The sequence below is a fragment of the Artemia franciscana genome, chromosome 9 (genome assembly GCF_032884065.1).
Source record: "Artemia franciscana chromosome 9, ASM3288406v1, whole genome shotgun sequence".
Lineage (NCBI taxonomy): Eukaryota > Metazoa > Arthropoda > Branchiopoda > Anostraca > Artemiidae > Artemia > Artemia franciscana.
Genome location: NC_088871.1, coordinates 50,371,356 through 50,389,014, shown reverse-complemented (window position 1 = coordinate 50,389,014; position 17,659 = coordinate 50,371,356). Strand labels below are relative to the sequence as shown.

The window sequence follows — 17,659 nt, the reverse complement described above, 5'->3', positions numbered from 1 at the left end:
CCTCCCTCAGGTTTCTCCAGGTACCCATTTAGAGCTGTGTCGACTCTGGCTGAGCTTACAGGCTTGAGTCACGCCACTGACCTCCGTCCCAAACTAAATAATTGGGTACACTAGGATTCGAACCCTCGCCCTCTCAGACAAAGGATTCTGTATCCAGCGCACAAATCCACTCGGCCAGGGGGAGTGAATATATATATATATATATATATATATATATATATATATATATATATATATATATATATATATATATATATATATATATATATATATATGTATAGGCATAATCCTGTTTACATGTTACGGATTTGTCCTTTTTTAATACCCCCCCCCTCCGGAATTTTTGGTTACTGCCCCCCCCCCCCCCTTGAAAAAGATGTTACGTATCAACGCAACCGCAGCTATAGATTTGGCATGTTTTTACGTGCCGCCAATCTTAACCTAAAATTTTGGCGACAAAGCAGAAAATTTTTACGGTTCAAAACACTTTATTTAAAAACAAATTTATTTAAAAGTATTATTTATTTAGAAGTATTCAACCGGATTTCGGCGGAAAATGAGCCAATATAAATTTTCAGATAGATTAAAAAGAGTATATATTTTCTTTCTCCTGATACTGTCGCCATATGAGTCCAACAGTGCAACTTGGTCCCCATTTCTTATCACACTGCCCTAAATTACGTACCAATTTAAAGTTTGATGTCATGGGAATCGGTTCATTTTCGTTTTTTTTTTTGGTAGAATATTTTGCTCTTGAAAAAATACAGTTGCACCTTGCTGTGTTTTTGGCAAATCCCAAGTACGCACTGTTGTAGCACTAAAAAGTGGCGTCAAAAACGAGCAAAGAATAAAGCAACAAGGAATCCAAGGGTAATTGCGTGTCGTGCGAACAACAAGATTACTCTTTACTCGTGCAGATGCATTAGCGCAATTTCTGCTGCTGCGGTGTTAAAAAAAAAAAAAAAAAAAAAAAAAAAAAAATACTTAGTACGTTTCTGTCAGCTTGGTATGAGAAACTGATAAAAGAGGGAACTCCTTTCTCGAAAATGAAACTCCAAGAAAACAGCCAATGCTATCTAGTGTCAGCCAGTAAAGGCTTAGATGTGAATTATAGCAATATAATTAGTTAGTGTTTTTAAAATCATTTTTGTGTTTGCTTTGTACTGAACCAAAAACGAACGAACCACTTTTGGCAAAACAGGACAAGAAATGAAATATATTGTTCTTACTTTGTTATAGCCCATTTCCTGCATAGTAGCCTATCCTTAAAAGGTATTCTTTATTTACAACTTTTTGGTTATTGACATCATGGATTTTAATTTCAATACAAATTCAAAATAGGAGTACAAGACTTATAAGCTCAGTTTTTACTTATAACGGTGTTTTGATTTGTCAGCTGTGACCTAAATGCAGCGACGCAAGCGGCGACAGCAAGCGGACTATCACCCTGCATTGACAACAAATCGTTGGCTTTGTAGTTTCCATACTTGGCTGCAAATATAACAATAATTGACTCTTAAGCAGTCGTACGCTCTATAATTTCCTTGCCTAGCTGCAGCTATAACAACAACAACAACATATTTTTTTTTTAACAAATCTTTATTGTTGTTATTTAAAGATAGTCAGAAACACTTTCGTGAACTTTTGAGGAACAAGTTCATCCTATGGCAAAGAACCTTTAGTGTATCGTTTCCCAAAGAAAAGTAATTTAAACTTCTTTTATGTAGTTCATTTAGTGGCAGCCAATCAGAGAGCTGGCATATCTATCCTTGGCATTGAAAATTTTCTATCTCACTAACAAGAACTCATTCTACTTACCATGTGCTGGCGATACACATCGCCGACATCAAGTGCACTCTCACCCTGCTAAGCCAACAAGTCGTTAGCTTTGTAATATCCGCGCCTGGCCGCAACCATAAAATATTTTTTTTGGGTACAAGGTTATACAGATTTTAAAATGTGACAAAATTATTGCATCTATGTTATTGGTGTTTTTACCCACCGAAACGCCTTTCTGTACATTCGAAGATCCACCGTTCATCCTACATCAAAGAAGCTTGACGTCAATGAAGTTCGAAGGAAATGTTGCAACTTTTTGTGTTGCGAGAGCAACACTTTGGTTTTGTCCCGTTTTTTTTTCCATGCTGCCGATCTCGGCTTATTCCTGGAAACTGGTAAGGGTCTAACCTGTGCAGTTTTACGGGAAGTGGGGACACCAGGCCGGATTGATGAATATGGCATTACATTTGAAGAGCTCCGCAGAACTCTTGCCTGGGGCCAAAAAGGATGGTTTTTGCTTGTCCACGAGCCAGAGCCTATGGTGTACGAAGTGAAGTGGAGTTATGTTGCCTATGTCAGAGAGGAGTATCTGAAGTTGTGCATCCAAGCTTTCGTTTCATCAAACCATGTTTCTGCTTTCGAGTGGAAACCTCCGTTCTAGCAGGCAAGCAGGCAGGCACCACTTTCAAATGGAAGATGGACTAAAATCTATAAGTGTTAAATATATGCGGCACTTACCCGGCCCCATAGCCAATATATCTTCTTTGAGTGATAAATTGAAAGAAGCAACAACGTGGCATTTTCCCTTGGGTCCGAAAGTGCTGCCATCTATCGTTTCTACCCATTTCTGTTCGTGACTTCAGCTGAGTTTATCATCCGGTTTTTCAGACTTGGGATTGCAGTAGAGAAGTGGTATCAGATGTGCCTAATAAACTTTAAAAGTTCTCTCATTGCTAAAGAAATTGGAGCTTATCCTTTGCTCCTTTCTAAGTGGTGACGTTAGAAAGTTGGCCTACTGCAAAAAATCAACTTTTGAACCAAGACAGATAGAATTTTTTTTTCGACGGCAATCAATAGCTCTTGATGAGCTCATCAAATCATATGTCATCCATTTTTTGGTACAAAAATTCCTTCATGAGATATACTAGTTTGAAAGTTTCAAAGGGTTGACAACTTCAGTAGTAGGGTACACACTGAAACCAAAAATAGGCCGATACCAACTGTGAGACATGTAGGGGACTTGTAAGGAAAGGTCGGCTGTTAAATCATAATCATCTTCGGCAGTGAGGGGTTTGCAAATTTGCTATTTGGTGTACCTATTATTTGGTTCCAGTGTGTTTGATGGTAAGACCGAGTTGGTTCCAGTGGTAAGACATGTAGGGGACTTATAAGTAATAATAGTGTTGTTAGGCTATAATCATCTTTAGTGAAGGGGGGTTTGTAACTTTTTCTAGTTGGTGTAGCCTACCCATACTCACTGTAACCTAGAATTAAGTGTTTACGCAACGGGTACAAACGATAACGTAAAACAACGAGGCAGTTTCGTAATAAATAATAGAGTGTCATCTATGGTATTTTGATCCTGAAAAGTTAGGAATAGCTTTATAATACCAACTAGATCATATAAGATACTGTTTCAAGTTTTCATCCGTCACGATACCTACGATTGATGAGGATAAAGTGTCAAGACTGGGGGAATGTCTTGACACGGACAGTGAACGGGGAATATGTTATTCCATTTTCTGTCCTTTATGTGTTTGTCAAGCCCAGTCAGTAATTTTTTTTCTTTGCGACCTATTCTCTCATTGCTAAAGAAATTGGAGCTTATCCTTTGCTCCTTTCTAAGTGGTGACGTTAGAAAGTTGGCCTACGGCAAAAAAAAAAAATCAACTTTTGAAATAAGACAGATAGAATTTTTTTTTTCGACGGCAATCGATAGCTCTTGATGAGCTGATCCAAGTATATGTCATCCATTTTTTGGTACGAAAATTCCTTCATGAGATATACTAGTTTGAAAGTTCCAAGGAGATGACAACTTCAGTAGTAGGGTACACACTGAAACCAAAAATAAGCCGATACCAATTGTGAGACATGTAGGGTACTTGTAAGGAAAGGTCGGCTGTTAGCTCATAATCATCTTCGGCAGTGAGAGGTTTGCAAATTTACTATTTGGTGTACCTATTATTTGTTTCCAGTGTATTTGATAGTGAGACCGAGTTGGTTCCAGTGGTAAGACATGTAGGGGACTTGTAAGCAATAATTGTGTTGTTAGGCTACAATCATCTTTAGTGAAGAGGGGTTTGTAACTTTTTCTGGTTGGTGTAGCCTACCCATACTCACTGTAACCTAGAATTAAATGTTTACGCAACGGATACAAACGATAATGTAAAACAACGAGGTAGTTTCGTAATAATTAATAGAGTGTCATCTATGATATTTTGATCCTGAAAAGTTAGGGATAGCTTTATAATACCAACTAGATCATACAAGATACTGTTTCAAGTTTTCATCCGTCATGATGTCTACGATTAATAAGGATAATGTTCAACTGGCTGCAAAGTCGAATTAGTCCCTTCTTTCGGTATTATTGATAGCTCGTGATGAGCTTAAAAAAAATATGTCATAGTAGTTTCTTCATAATTAATAGTGTCATTTATGGTATTTTGATCCTGAAAAGTTACAGATAGCTTTATAATACCAACTGGATTAAACATATTGTTCTAAGCTTTCATCCGTCACGATGTTTACGATCGAAAAGGATAAAGTTCAACTGGCTGCAAAGTCAATTAAGTCCCTTCTTTCGATATTCTTTTGTTATTGTTGTTTTTTCAACGCTGAGGAATAGCCTTTGATCATGTGATTACTGATCGCATTCTTCTATGAACATAACGCTTTAAAAGCTTCGAATGCTGTCAACTTCAGCGTTTAACCGATAGCAATGAAACAAAACCAAAGTTTTGCTCTCGCTACACTTTATTCGGCGAAGCCGGACAAAGGTTGCCACAACACTTCACGTTGTTCAGGCAACGTAGGTCTAGTTTTTACTGATTTCAAAACGAAGAGTAAGTTTCATGTCAAAGAAGTCCGAAGAAAAATTTTTGATGTTTTACTGATTTCAGAAAAAAGAAGAAGCTAAACATGAAAGAAGCTTGAAGAAAAATGTCCTAAATTTTTTACCGAAACTGAGAAAAAAAGAAGCTTCACATGAAAGAAGAAAGGATAATGTTGCATCTTTTTTTATGGCACTTGGTATTAACCAAGTGACATATAGCAATCGCAAATTCTGTCGGTCTGTCGGTCCCGGTATTGCTACTTTAGGCACTTCCAGGTAAGCTAGGACGATGAAATTTGGCAGGCGTATCAGGGACCAGACCAGATTAAATTAGAAATAGTCATTTTCCCGATTTAACCATCGGGGGGGGGGGGGTTAATTCGGAAAAATAGAAAAATTGAAGTATTTTTAACTTACAAACGGCTGATCAGATCTTAATGAAATTTGATGTTTGGAAGGATATCGTGTCTCAGATCTGTTATTTCAAATCCCGACCGGATCTGGTGACATTGGGCGGGGGACTTGGGAGGGGGAAAACCTAAAACCGAAAACCTAAAATGAGGTATTTTTAACTTACGAACGGGTGATCGGATCTCAATGAAATTTGACATTTATTAGGATATCGTGTGTCAGAGCTGTTATTTTAAATCCCGACCAGATCTGGTGACATTAGGAGGGGGGAGTTGGGAGGGGGAAACCTAAAACTTGGAAAACACTTAGAGTGGAGTGATCGAAATGAAACTTGGTGGGAAAAATAAGCACAAGTCCTCGATACATGTTTGACATAACTGGAACGGATCCGCTCTCTTTGGGGTAGTTGGGGGGGATGTTAATTCTGAAAAATTATAAAAATGAGGTATTTTTAACTTACGAACGAGTGATCGGATCTCAATGAAATTTGATATTTAGAAGGATATCGTGTCTGAAAGCTCTTATTTTAAGTCCCGACCGGATCCTGTGACATTGGGGGGAGTTTGGGGTGGGGGAACGTAAAATCATGGAAAACGCTTAGATTGGAGGGATCAGGTTGAAAATTGGTGGGAAAAATAAGCAGAAGTCTTGGATACGTGATTTACATAATTGGAATGGATCTGCTCTATTTTTTAATTCTAAAAAATTAGAAAAAATGACGTATTTTTAACTTACGAAGGAGTGATCGGATCTTCGTGAAACTTTATATTTAGAAGGATCTCGTGACTCAGATCTCTTATTTTAAATCTCAACTGGATTCAGCGCAGTTGGGGGAGGGGCAGTTGAGGGGAACCGGAAATCTTAGAAAATACTTAAGGCGGTGAGATCAGGATGAAACTGGATGAGAAGAATAAAAACTTGTCTAAGACACGTGATTGGCATAACCAGACCGGATCTGCTCTTTTTGGTGGAGTTGGGGGGGGGGGTAATTTTGAAAATTGAGGTATTTGTAACTTACGAAAAGGTGACCAGATCTTAATGAAATTCGATATTTAGAAGGATCTTGCGCTTTAAAGCTCCAATTTTAAATTCCGATCAGATTCTGTGACATTGGGGGGAGTTGGAGTGGGAAACCGGAATTCTTGGAAGACTTGAAAATTGGGGTATTTTTATTTTACGAATAGGTGACCAGATCTTAATGAAATTTGATATTTAGAATGAATTCATGTCCCAGAGCTCTTATTTCAAATCCCGAGCAGATCTTTTGCCATTGGGGTGAGTTGGAGGGGGAAATCTTGGAAAACACTTGGAATGGAGGAATCGGGATGAAGCTTGGTGGATAGAATAAGCAAATATCCTTAATACGTGATTGACGGAACCGTACTGGATTCGCTCTCTTTGGGGGAGTTGAGGGGAGGGGTTCAGTGATTTGGCAAGTTTGGTGCTTCTGGACGTGCTAGGACGATGAAAATTGGAAGGCGTGTCAGGGAGCTGCACAAATTGACTTGATAAAGTCGTTTTTCCAGATTCGTCCATCTGGGGGGCTAAAGGAAGAGGAAAAATTAGAAAAAATTAGATATTTGTAACATACGAGTGGGTGATTGGCTCTTAATGAATTTTGATATTTAGGAGGACATCGTGACTTAGAGCTCTTATTTTAAATCCTGACCGGTATTAAGCCTCTTGTTTTCCTTTTAAATCAATCTATTGATTCATAGAATTTTGCTAGAGCTCATACCATATGATCTCTTGGCTCTTAGCTCTTCTTGCCTCGTCACAAGTGCCATATGAGCTCTTTGCTCTTGTTTAATGATTAAAAAAACGAAGAAGCGTGACATGAAAGAAGCCTGAAGGAAAACATTTTTTTTTCTTACTGATCAAACAGTTCGTGGTAACGAACTGTAGTAAGGAGCGACCCGGCTCAATAGAAACCAAAACTCTAAAAAAATGGAATTTTTATACCAATAGCTACATCAAAAGAATTGCATTTTAATGCTGATTTTAAATATATAAGTTTCATCAAGTTTAGTCTTACGCACCAAAAGTTACGAGCCTGAGAAAATGTGTGTTATTTTAGAAAATAGGGGGAAACACCCCCTAAAAGTCATAGAATCTTAACGAAAATTACACCATCAGATTCAGCGTATCCGAGAACCCTACTGTAGAAGTTTCAAGCTCCTATCTACAAAAATGTGGAATTTTGTATTTTTTGCCAGAAGGAAGATCACGGATGCGTGTTTATTTGTTTTTTTTTTTTGTTTTTTTCCCAGGGGTGATCGTGTCGACCCAGTTGTCCTAGAATGTTGTGAGAGGGCTCATTCTAACGGAAATAAAAAGTTCTAGTGCCCTTTTTAAGTGACCAAAAAAATTGAAGGGCACCTAGGCCCCCTCCCACACTAATTATTTTCCCAAAGTCAACGGATCAAAATTCTGAGATAGCCGTTTTATTCATTGTAGTCTAAAAACCTTATAACTATGTCTTTGGGGACGACTTACTCCTCCACAGTCCCCATGGGAGGGGCTACAAGTTATAAACTTTGACCAGTGCTTACATATAGTAATGGTTATTTGGAAGTGTACAGGTGTTTTCAGGAGGATTTTTTGGTTGGGGGAGGGGTTGAAAAGAGGGGGATATACTGGGGGAACTTTCCATCGAGGAATTTGTCATGGGGGAAGAAAATTTCCATGAAGGCTCCGCAGGATTTACTAGCATTATTTAAAAAAAATGAAAAAATAAATATGAAAAAGTTTTTTTCAGCTGGAAGTAAGGAGCAGCATTAAAACTTAAAACGAACAGAAATTATTACCCATATGAGGGGCTCACCTCCTCCTAATACCTCGCTCTTTACGCTAAAGTATTTTTAGTAATGTCAACTATTTATTCTACGGCTTTTGTGATTCAGGGGTCATTCTTAATGAATTGGGCCAAAATTGAAGATTTAGTGTAAAGAGAGAGGTACTGACGATGGGGCGAACCCTCTCATATATGTAATAAAAACATGAGAATAAAAAATTCTTTACGTAAGCTAGTTTATAAGTTACGTGTATATCTTTTACTAATAAAAATATTCGTAGAAAATTAAACGTTCTAGTTGCCTTTTTTATAAACCAAAAAATTGGAGGGCAACTAGGCTTCCTCCCCCGCTCTTTTTTCTCAAAATCATTCGATCAAAATTATGAGAAAGCCATTTAGCCCCCCTGTAAAGGCTCCTCTTCTCTTCTCTCTGCGTTCTCTTCATTAGAACATTACGGTAGCGTTGGCCTACAGTATAGGGTTCGACCGGTAGAGGATGTCAAGTGTCTCTAACTTTCATAAAGTTTGTGTGTCGAGTATAAAAATGTTTATTTACATATATAATACATTAAATGTACACACGACGAGTACAGACACATAATAAGAACTGACTAAAATAATCTAAAACGTTGGAATATATACACTGAAACAAGGAAACAAACCTTGAAGCATGTGACAGGAACTGACCTAGTTTAATCTGTCAGTTACTACAAATACTCAGAATCTATAATATTAATGTAGTCATTTAGGAAGTAGGAATTTCAGAGAACTTAATTATGATTAAGAATTTAATTATATTATCTAACCTACTTTCACTACTTTCAAAGTTTACAGATTTTCCCCCGGGTTTTCAAAATCATTTTTTTCCAAAAAAAAATTATTTTCTATCCTCAAACAAAGGTACACTTAATAAAAACACAAAATAAAATAAAATACTGAACAACAAGACACAAGAAAATATTGTCCCAATTGACACTTTATTCATTTCACTTTATATTGTCACGCTCAGTTCGCATAACTACTCCTAATAGAAAAAATTTGAACATCGAAAGATTATCTTTAAAAATAACTTATGTTTGAACATAAGACCTAAAAAAAAAAATATGATAATTTCAAATTTAAATAAAACAATGATTTTTTTTTCTTTCTTTCACCAAAGCTTTAATTCTTCCAAAAGTATTCATTATGTATAAAAAAGAAGTGAACTTGCCATTTGAGAAAAGTTACTACAAAGCCTTCACTTGCTATATTTATCTTTCTATATTCCCATCTCAAAGAAAGTGTTTCTTCTGTCTAGTTAATCAGCACAAAATCTATCTATCTATTCTATTCTAAAATATTTAAGAGCCAAGACGCGAAATTATTATCTATTATTTTCCCAGGCACGGAACTCTTTTCCGCCCTATCGGCTGTTAATATCCCATGTACGGAACTCCTTTCCGCCATGTCAGCCGCTAACTCCTCAGGTACGGAACTCTTTTCCGCCCTATCGGCTGTTAATATCCCATGTACGGAACTCCTTTCCGCCATGTCAGCCGCTAACTCCTGGTCCCTCGGTCGACCGCAGTCCGCCCCTTCACCAGCCTCATCTCTCTCGACACAACGCCTCACTACGTCAGTGCCATAAAACAAATTGCTCATCATATTTATTTCCACAAAAATATCTGTCTAAAATATACATCTAACCCTGACATCCTATATAAAAAAAAATCTACCTCTCCCCTGGTCACATTTTACGTCAGACCAGTTCTGACGGAGTCCCTTAATCTGTCCTGTCCAAATTCAGCATCTACGGTTGCTGATAAAATTCCTGCTTTTCTTTAAGAAGTTTGTTTTCAGTAGGGGATCCATTACTGACCCAATTACTCTTTGATTCACATTACCCTGGTTGCTGTTGCCCTCCATAGGTATATCTGTTAAATTAACCCCCGAAATATCTCCCATATTTATCCTGGCACTTTCTTTGGCCATTAAATTACCCACAGTTGTCAAAAATGTTACTACAGAATTCGGATTATAATCCCGACTTGTCGAATCAAAATTCAAAGGGGCTTTTAAACCTTTACTTTTTATATCATTCAAAAATAATAAAGCAATATCTCTATCAAATTCAGGATCAGAAGGATCTAAAATTGGAATTGCGCTCATAACTAAAAGAAATTGGTTAAGTTAAAGTTGTAAAAACAAGGCAATTTTTACTAAGCACTCCTAACAGATTTCCTGCTCGCGTGCGAACTTAAAATGCATGACTTACAATCATAAATTGTCCTTCGACGTTCTTCACTTTTTTCTCTCTAAAACCGGATTCTGCGGCGGGAACCTGGAGCTGGGACGGCGAAACTGGAAGAACTGGAACGGCAAAACTGGAACAACTAGAACGGCAAAACTGGAACAAATAGAACGGCAAAACTGGAACAAATAGAACGGCAAAACTGGAACAACTAGAACGGCAAAACGGGAACAACTGGAACGGCAAAACTGGAACAGCAAAACTGGAACGGCAAAACTGGAACTGCAAAACAGGAACAACTGGAACGGCAAAGCTGGAATCCCCAACGACGAAAACAGCAACAGCTCTCAACTTCCAAAGTCAACCGACGACCAGCACACACCAATACCACGGTCGTGCACGAACCGATGCAGCTCTCAGCGGAAAGTCTCCACGCCCCAACTACAGCTGACAATGACGGAGTCCACCAAATTTTGAAGATAAACAAACTCACGACACAACCTCGGACCGAAATCCAGAGGATGGTAAGAACTCTATCCTCTCCGGCGAAAACCGCTGCCACCACTTTGTAAAGGCTCTTCTTCTCTCTCTCTGCGTTCTCTTCATTAGAACATTACGGTAGCGTTGGCCTACAGTATAGGGTTCGACCGGTAGAGGATGTCAAGTGTCTCTAACTTTCATAAAGTTTGTGTGTCGAGTATAAAAATGTTTATTTACATATATAATACATTAAATGTACACACGACGAGTACAGACACATAATAAGAACTGACTAAAATAATCTAAAACGTTGGCTTATATACACTGAAACAAGGAAACAAACCTTGAAGCATGTGACAGGAACTGACCTAGTTTAATCTGTCAGTTACTACAAATACTCAGAATCTATAATATTAATGTAGTCAATTAGGAAGTAGGAATTTCAGAGAACTTAATTATGATTAAGAATTTAATTATATTATCTAACCTACTTTCACTACTTTCAAAGTTTACACCCCCCAAAAAAAAAATGCAAATTTCGCTTTAATTATTTCTCTGCGGAGAGCCAAAATCAAAATATGCATTGATTCAAAAACGTTCAGAAATTAAATAAAAAAACAAGTTTTTTCAACTGAAAGTAAGGAGCGACATTAAAACTTAAAACGAACATAAATTACTTCGCATATGAAAGGGGCTGCTTCCTCATCAACGCCCCGCTTTTTGCGCTAAAGTTTTTTACTGTTTTAAAAAGAAGAGCTGAGAGAAAGAGTCAAACTTTAGCGTAAAGAGCGGGGCGCTGATGAGGAAGCAGCCCCTTTCATATACGAAGTAATTTCTGTTCTTTTTAAGTTTTATTGTCGCTCCTTACTTTCAGTTGAAAAAACTTGTTTTTTTTATTTAATTTCAGAAAAAAGCTTCATATCAAAGAAGTTTGAAGGAAAATAATTCAGTATTTTCATTTTTTATAGAAAAAAAGAAGAAGCTTCACATCAAAGAAGCATGATGGAAAATAATATTTTTTTTTTTTTTACTGAAATAAAAAAGAAGAAGCTTCACGTCAAAGAAGCCTGAAGGAAAATGTCTTATCTTTTTTACTGATTCTCGAAAATAGAAGAGTTTTCACATCAAAGAAGCTTGAAGGAAAATATTATATTTTTTTTTACTGATTTTCAGAAAGCAATAGAAGAAGCTTCACGTCAAAGAACCCCGAAGGAAAATGTTACATGTTTTTACCTATTTCTTGCAACTGATTGATGCAATGATTGATTGCATTGCATCGAATTGATTGCAACTGAGCCCATGCGTATCGAAGTGACCTGGTATAGGCTCATTCACAATGAGTTTAAAATAAAGCCAAGATTTAGCTAATCCCAGACTCATTCATAATAAGAATTGTCATTGGCTTGTTGAAATGCGACATTTTCCCACGCCACAGTTTTTTCTGTGTAGCCAAGGATTAATAATTAAATTCTCGGATTCGTTAACCTCAATTAATGGTCAATTCGCTAAGCTAAAATTACTGTAATAAGTTGAAAATATTCTGTGTTGCTAATGTAGAATATCCCCAGCAGCGCAAGTTGTTTATGCATTGACGTAATGTAACTTACTTAGATCCTCCTACGCCTGGGGGTGCATAGGGCAGCGACAGTTGACCTCCAACCTGACCGATCTTGTGCCAAAGACCAAAGTTCGTTCAGAGTGGTTCGGAGACTCGTCGCCTTTTTTTCTCCAGGGATCGACCAAGTGTGCTGCGTTGTCTTCCACTCCTTGGAATGCCAGGTAGGGTCCAACTCCATAAATCGTGTGGGAGGCGTCTTTCACTCATGCGGGTCACATGCCCCCAATACTTCCATCTTCCAATTCTGATCTCGTCGGTTACCGTGGTTGTTCGATATCAGCCCTTGTCTGGGCATTCGTTACCCCGTCTGTCCAATGTAAAGGATTTTATGAAGACAATTATTCTCGAAGCCAAGTAGTCTTTTCTCAACATTCTCAGTCCTACTGTAAACTGGATTCTTTCGCTAGTTTTTTTCAACTTAGCGTGAGAAAAGACGAAGAAAAATTTACAGAATAGATGGGAAATATATAATTTAGGCTATATATTTGCACAATAGGGGAGGTGAGGGTAAAGTATTTGGACAGTGTGAAGTCAGAAAACAATCTTACTTCATAATATTAGAATAATTGTAGTTAACACATTTTGCATGTAGACCCGCTGTACTTTACCCCCGACCCTCCTAATGTGCAAATATATAGCCCAAATTTGTTTCCAAAGTATTATATTTGTATAGGTCTTGGGTATATTTTATTAGGATTAACCTGACTTCACTTCTTGAGCTGCAGGCGGTATATCATACAAGTACCCATTCATACAAGTACTCTAGTATATTCTTTCTGTCATTTATAGGTGTTACAGGACGATTAACTGTGAAAGCACAGTTTTCATGCGCACGAATCAGTTTTTAATAACGCACCTTACCTTTGACCTTAGTTCCTTCTGATGGGTTCAGGCCATCGAAGAAGAGCCTTCAATCTGTCCTCAGATGCGCATATAGCAATATTACACACATACGTATATAAAATAGAAAAGTTTTTGAATTTGAGTCAGTAACCAATTTATTGGATCTTGTAGGAACAGAATGCTTATTAACCGAGCTAATAACAAGACGGGGATGGTGCTACTACAAGATATATTGGCTGGGAGGTTTTATCATCAGAGGCACATGCCTTAAAGTCTATAGAAATCGTGTTAACTTCGGAGGGGGTCGTTCAATTGGAAATTGGAAGTACTAGTGCCCCTTTTAAGAGTCAAAAGTGATTGGGAGGGCAACTAGCACCTAGCTTTTTTTTCCCCAATTGCTTCTGATAAAAATCTTATTTAGCCATTTTTTCAAATATTTTAAAAATAAAATAACAAAAACTTTGGGGTCGATACATCCCCCCAGAGCTCGAGGGCAGGTGTTGTAAGTTATGCCTCCGGGGGCATGTAAGGTTCTTATGGAAAAAAAATTTGAAATGAGATCTGATAAGCCAAACACCCACCCCCCTCATTAAGAAAAACTTATTAACGATATTCTGTGCCATAAATTAGGGGAGCTGACCCCTGGCCCTCAATGGCCCGACCCCTCACCCCCAAAAGAAACAACAACAACTTATTGACGTTATTTTATTCTAAAACCTTTGAGAGCTGACCCCTGGCCCTCCATGCCCCGATCCTCCCGTCAAAAAATTATTAATAATAGTTATTACAAAAAGTAGCTGGTAAACGGGCACTCGGCTTGATTTACTTTTCCAAATTCACATGGACAGAAGTTAGAAGAGAAACGTGTATTTTGGAAAACATTATAGTAAGGTTATTATTGTCAGATTGTGTATAACTATTATGATGTATTAGCAAATGTTTGTTTCTTTTGCTAGATTGCTCGGATGGATTCAAAATAAAGTGCCAGAACTTCCAATTAGCAATTTTACAACTGACTGGAACGATGGACGAGCTGTTGGTGCTCTTGTCGACGCTGTTGCTCCAGGTATGTACTTCACTTTTAACTAAAATATGGTCAATGACAAGGACGTATTGTGGATAATATATGAGTTGGGGGGGGGGGGGTGAAACTTCAGAAAATATTTTTGAGGAGATCATTGAAATCCTTTTGGTAACATCCACCCTTCATTGGTGCTTCTAGGACAGTGTATGGGATTTTGGGGATGGGGGGGGGGTTACCAAAACAATGGGGAATAAGAGTTTTACTTTCCTCAACAGTCTCGAAGAAGTGTATTCTTACTTGTATTTTAAAATCGATTTTGACTCGGAGGAATATTTTTAATTTTTTAGGAGAATTTTTTTTTACCTGTATTTTTAGACCAATTGTTTTCGGATTATTTCCAGGGAAAGGGATTCAAACCTGACCCCCCCCCTCCTGTGCCTTACCTTTCAAGCAGCACTCCTCTCTTTTGTAGATACACGAGTGAATTGCGTTACCCACATGTATTGTAGACTGACACGTAGGATCTCTCCTTCACGGTAAAGAATGCAAATTTGCTATTTTAATTGTCTGGGACAATTCAAAAGACCATATATTGCGTAACATGAATTTTATGATGGAGTAGAAAATCTAAAAATGAGTTTTGGTTGTTAGTAATAAGTAGATATTTGTAAACGAAATATTTTTTTAAGACACTCAGCTCATCGTAAAAATGGTTTTGATATCAAAAGCTCCTTTTACAGTTATTCTTGAGGGTAAGAATAGGACGTACTGTATCAGGGAAGAAAAAAAATTGTCTTGGTTAAATTATTTTCAATTTTTATGTTCTATGAATTTTTTCTTACGTCTTAGAAGTCAAATAAGATACAAGACAAGACGGTTGAAAACAATCAATTGAACTTTATTTGTTTAAAGGAATACAATGGAACAAATGGCCAGTCACAAAAAGGGTGCATAACGCCTTAGTAATGCCTGAGCCGAATTCTCCTCTGTTTTATGTCGACTAAATGACAAGTTAGGTTTATAAGAATCAGGTCCTAGTTCATAAATAGCAAAATCATAGTACTCTAATACATTTTGGCATAGAGCCTGTTTTAGATGCACGGAATATTATTCCATCGTGCTATTTAAAATAATATTCAGTATATGATAAAATCATATAATAATGATATGAAGAATAAATGACTGGCTAGTATTCAGAATAAAATCCAGCTATCACTTTTAATGATTAAAATAAGACCCTAGTTCATGCATAGTTACTACGACTTCATAGTAATGTAATATATTTTTATTTATAGCCTGTAATTAGATGTACAGAATTATATTCAGTTGTGTAATTTATATCGATATTCAATATATAATAATTCCATATGATAACAACATGAAGAATATATGTATAGAATGAAGAATGAGTAGAATGAATCTGTTGATTTTAGTAACTAGCTTTAGGTTGTAGTTAATCCATAGTTACTGTAATTTCTCATTTGTGTGATGTAATTTGATGTATAGTCTGTAATTAGATGTACAGAATTATATTCAATTGTGCAATTTATATCGATATTCCATATATAATAATTCCATATGATAACAACATGAAGAATATAAATATAGAATGAAGAATGAGTAGAACGAATCTGTTGATTTTAGTAACTAGCTTTAGGTGGTAGTTAATCCATAGTTACTGTAATTTCTCATTTGTGTGATGTAATTTGATGTATAGTCTGTAATTAGATGCACAAAATAATGTCCATTAATCTTTTTGTAAAGAAACAAACCTTACAAAAAAACACATAAGCCAGCTGGGTAGGTTGCGCTTATCTCGGATGTTCCGAAAGCTTGTCGGCAAACCATTTGCGGGTCTTAAACCTAATTTCGTTGAGCAATTACAAGTTTTCTTATTTTTGAATATTTATAATTGAACATATCAATTAGTTCGTGATAACGAACTGTAAGTAAGGAGAGACTAGGCTTAAAAGTAACCGTATTAGATATATTAAAAGAATCGGCTTATTATGCTGATTACAAATACATAAGTTTCGTCAAGATTAGTCTTGCCCATCAAAGGTTACAAGCCCGAGAAAATTTGCCTGATTATCGAAAAAGGGGAAAACGCCCTCTCAAATTCAATTAATCTTTATGAAAATTACACCATCAGATTCAGCATATCAGAGAACTCTACTAAGGAGGTTTCAAGCTTCTGTCTGTAAAAACGGGAAATTCTGCATTTTTTGCGAGAAGAAAGATCACGGATGCATGTTTATTCGTTTGTATTTTTTTCCCAGGAGTGTTTGTATCGACCTAGTGATCCTAGAATGTCGGGAGAGGGCTTGTTCGGAAATTAAAAGTTCTAGTGTCCTTTTTAAGTGACCAAAAAGATTAGAGGGCAACTAGGCCCCCTCCCACACCCCCTTTTTTATTAAAATTATCCGATCAAAATTTTTAGATAGCCATTTTGTTCAGCTTAGCTGAAATGCCGAAAAAGTATGTCTTTGGAGATAACATGAAACCCCACAGATCCTGGGTAAAGGTCTGTAAGTTATAAAATTTGCCCATTATTTATGTTTAGTATTTGTTATTTTCAAGTATGCATACATTTTTTTTGGGGGGGGGTCAAATTTTATGCCGTGAGATTTTCCACTAGGAAAATTTTCCACGGGGAGGGAAGTTTCCAGGAGGTGAATATTTCAAGGGAAATTTTACACTGACAAAATTTGTTAGAATTCCTATACGAAATTCTTCTTATGTCTTTCCTTTCTCTGTGTCGACTCAATTTCATGCGTGGAGATCTTTAGGATATTTGTCAGGGGTAAATTTTTGCCAGGATTGAATTGTCTAGAGGATATATTCGTGAGGAGGAGGGATATTTGCGCGGAGATGCTGCTAGATTTCCAGGCATTATTAAAAAAAACGATCAGAAATTAAATAAAAAACACAGGTTTTTTCAACTGACAGTAAAAAGCAACATTAAAACTTAAAACGAACAGAAATCTTTACGTATATATGGGGGTTGCCTCTTCCCCAACACCTCGCTCTTTACGCTAAAGTTTGAGTTTTGTCCCAATTTTATAAGAACGACTCCTAAAACACAACGCAAGTTTAATTAGAGCAATAAGAAGCTTTTTTTAAAAGTACTGAAAAATATTGGCGCAAAGAACGAGGTGTTGCTGAGGGACGACCCCCCCCCCATATACGTAATAATATTTGTTCGTTTTAAGTTTTAATGTTGCTTCTTACTTTCAGTTGAAAAAACTTGATTTTTTAATTTAATCTTAGGGATCAAACTGGATAAAAACCATAATAATATTTCAGTCAGTGTTCATTTCAAGAGTATTTTACAGTTGAGATATACCCAGTGCCAGCAAAGAGGCTGTAAGGGAGGTAAATTTTCCGTTCTCCTTCTACCAGAAGTGTATCTGATTTATAATCTCCCT

At 36.9% G+C, this 17,659-nt stretch overlaps 1 protein-coding gene across 1 annotated transcript in view; it reads left to right on the top strand.

Annotated features, from left to right (window-relative positions):
- The window catches only part of LOC136031519 (filamin-A-like), a gene marked incomplete in the record, with an annotated part of 349,909 nt that overhangs the window by 39,846 nt on the left and 292,404 nt on the right, over nucleotides 1-17,659 (top strand). Inside the window, 1 exon segment of the mRNA XM_065711189.1 lies at nucleotides 14,164-14,273. Within this exon segment, the coding sequence (XP_065567261.1) occupies nucleotides 14,164-14,273 (110 nt within the window).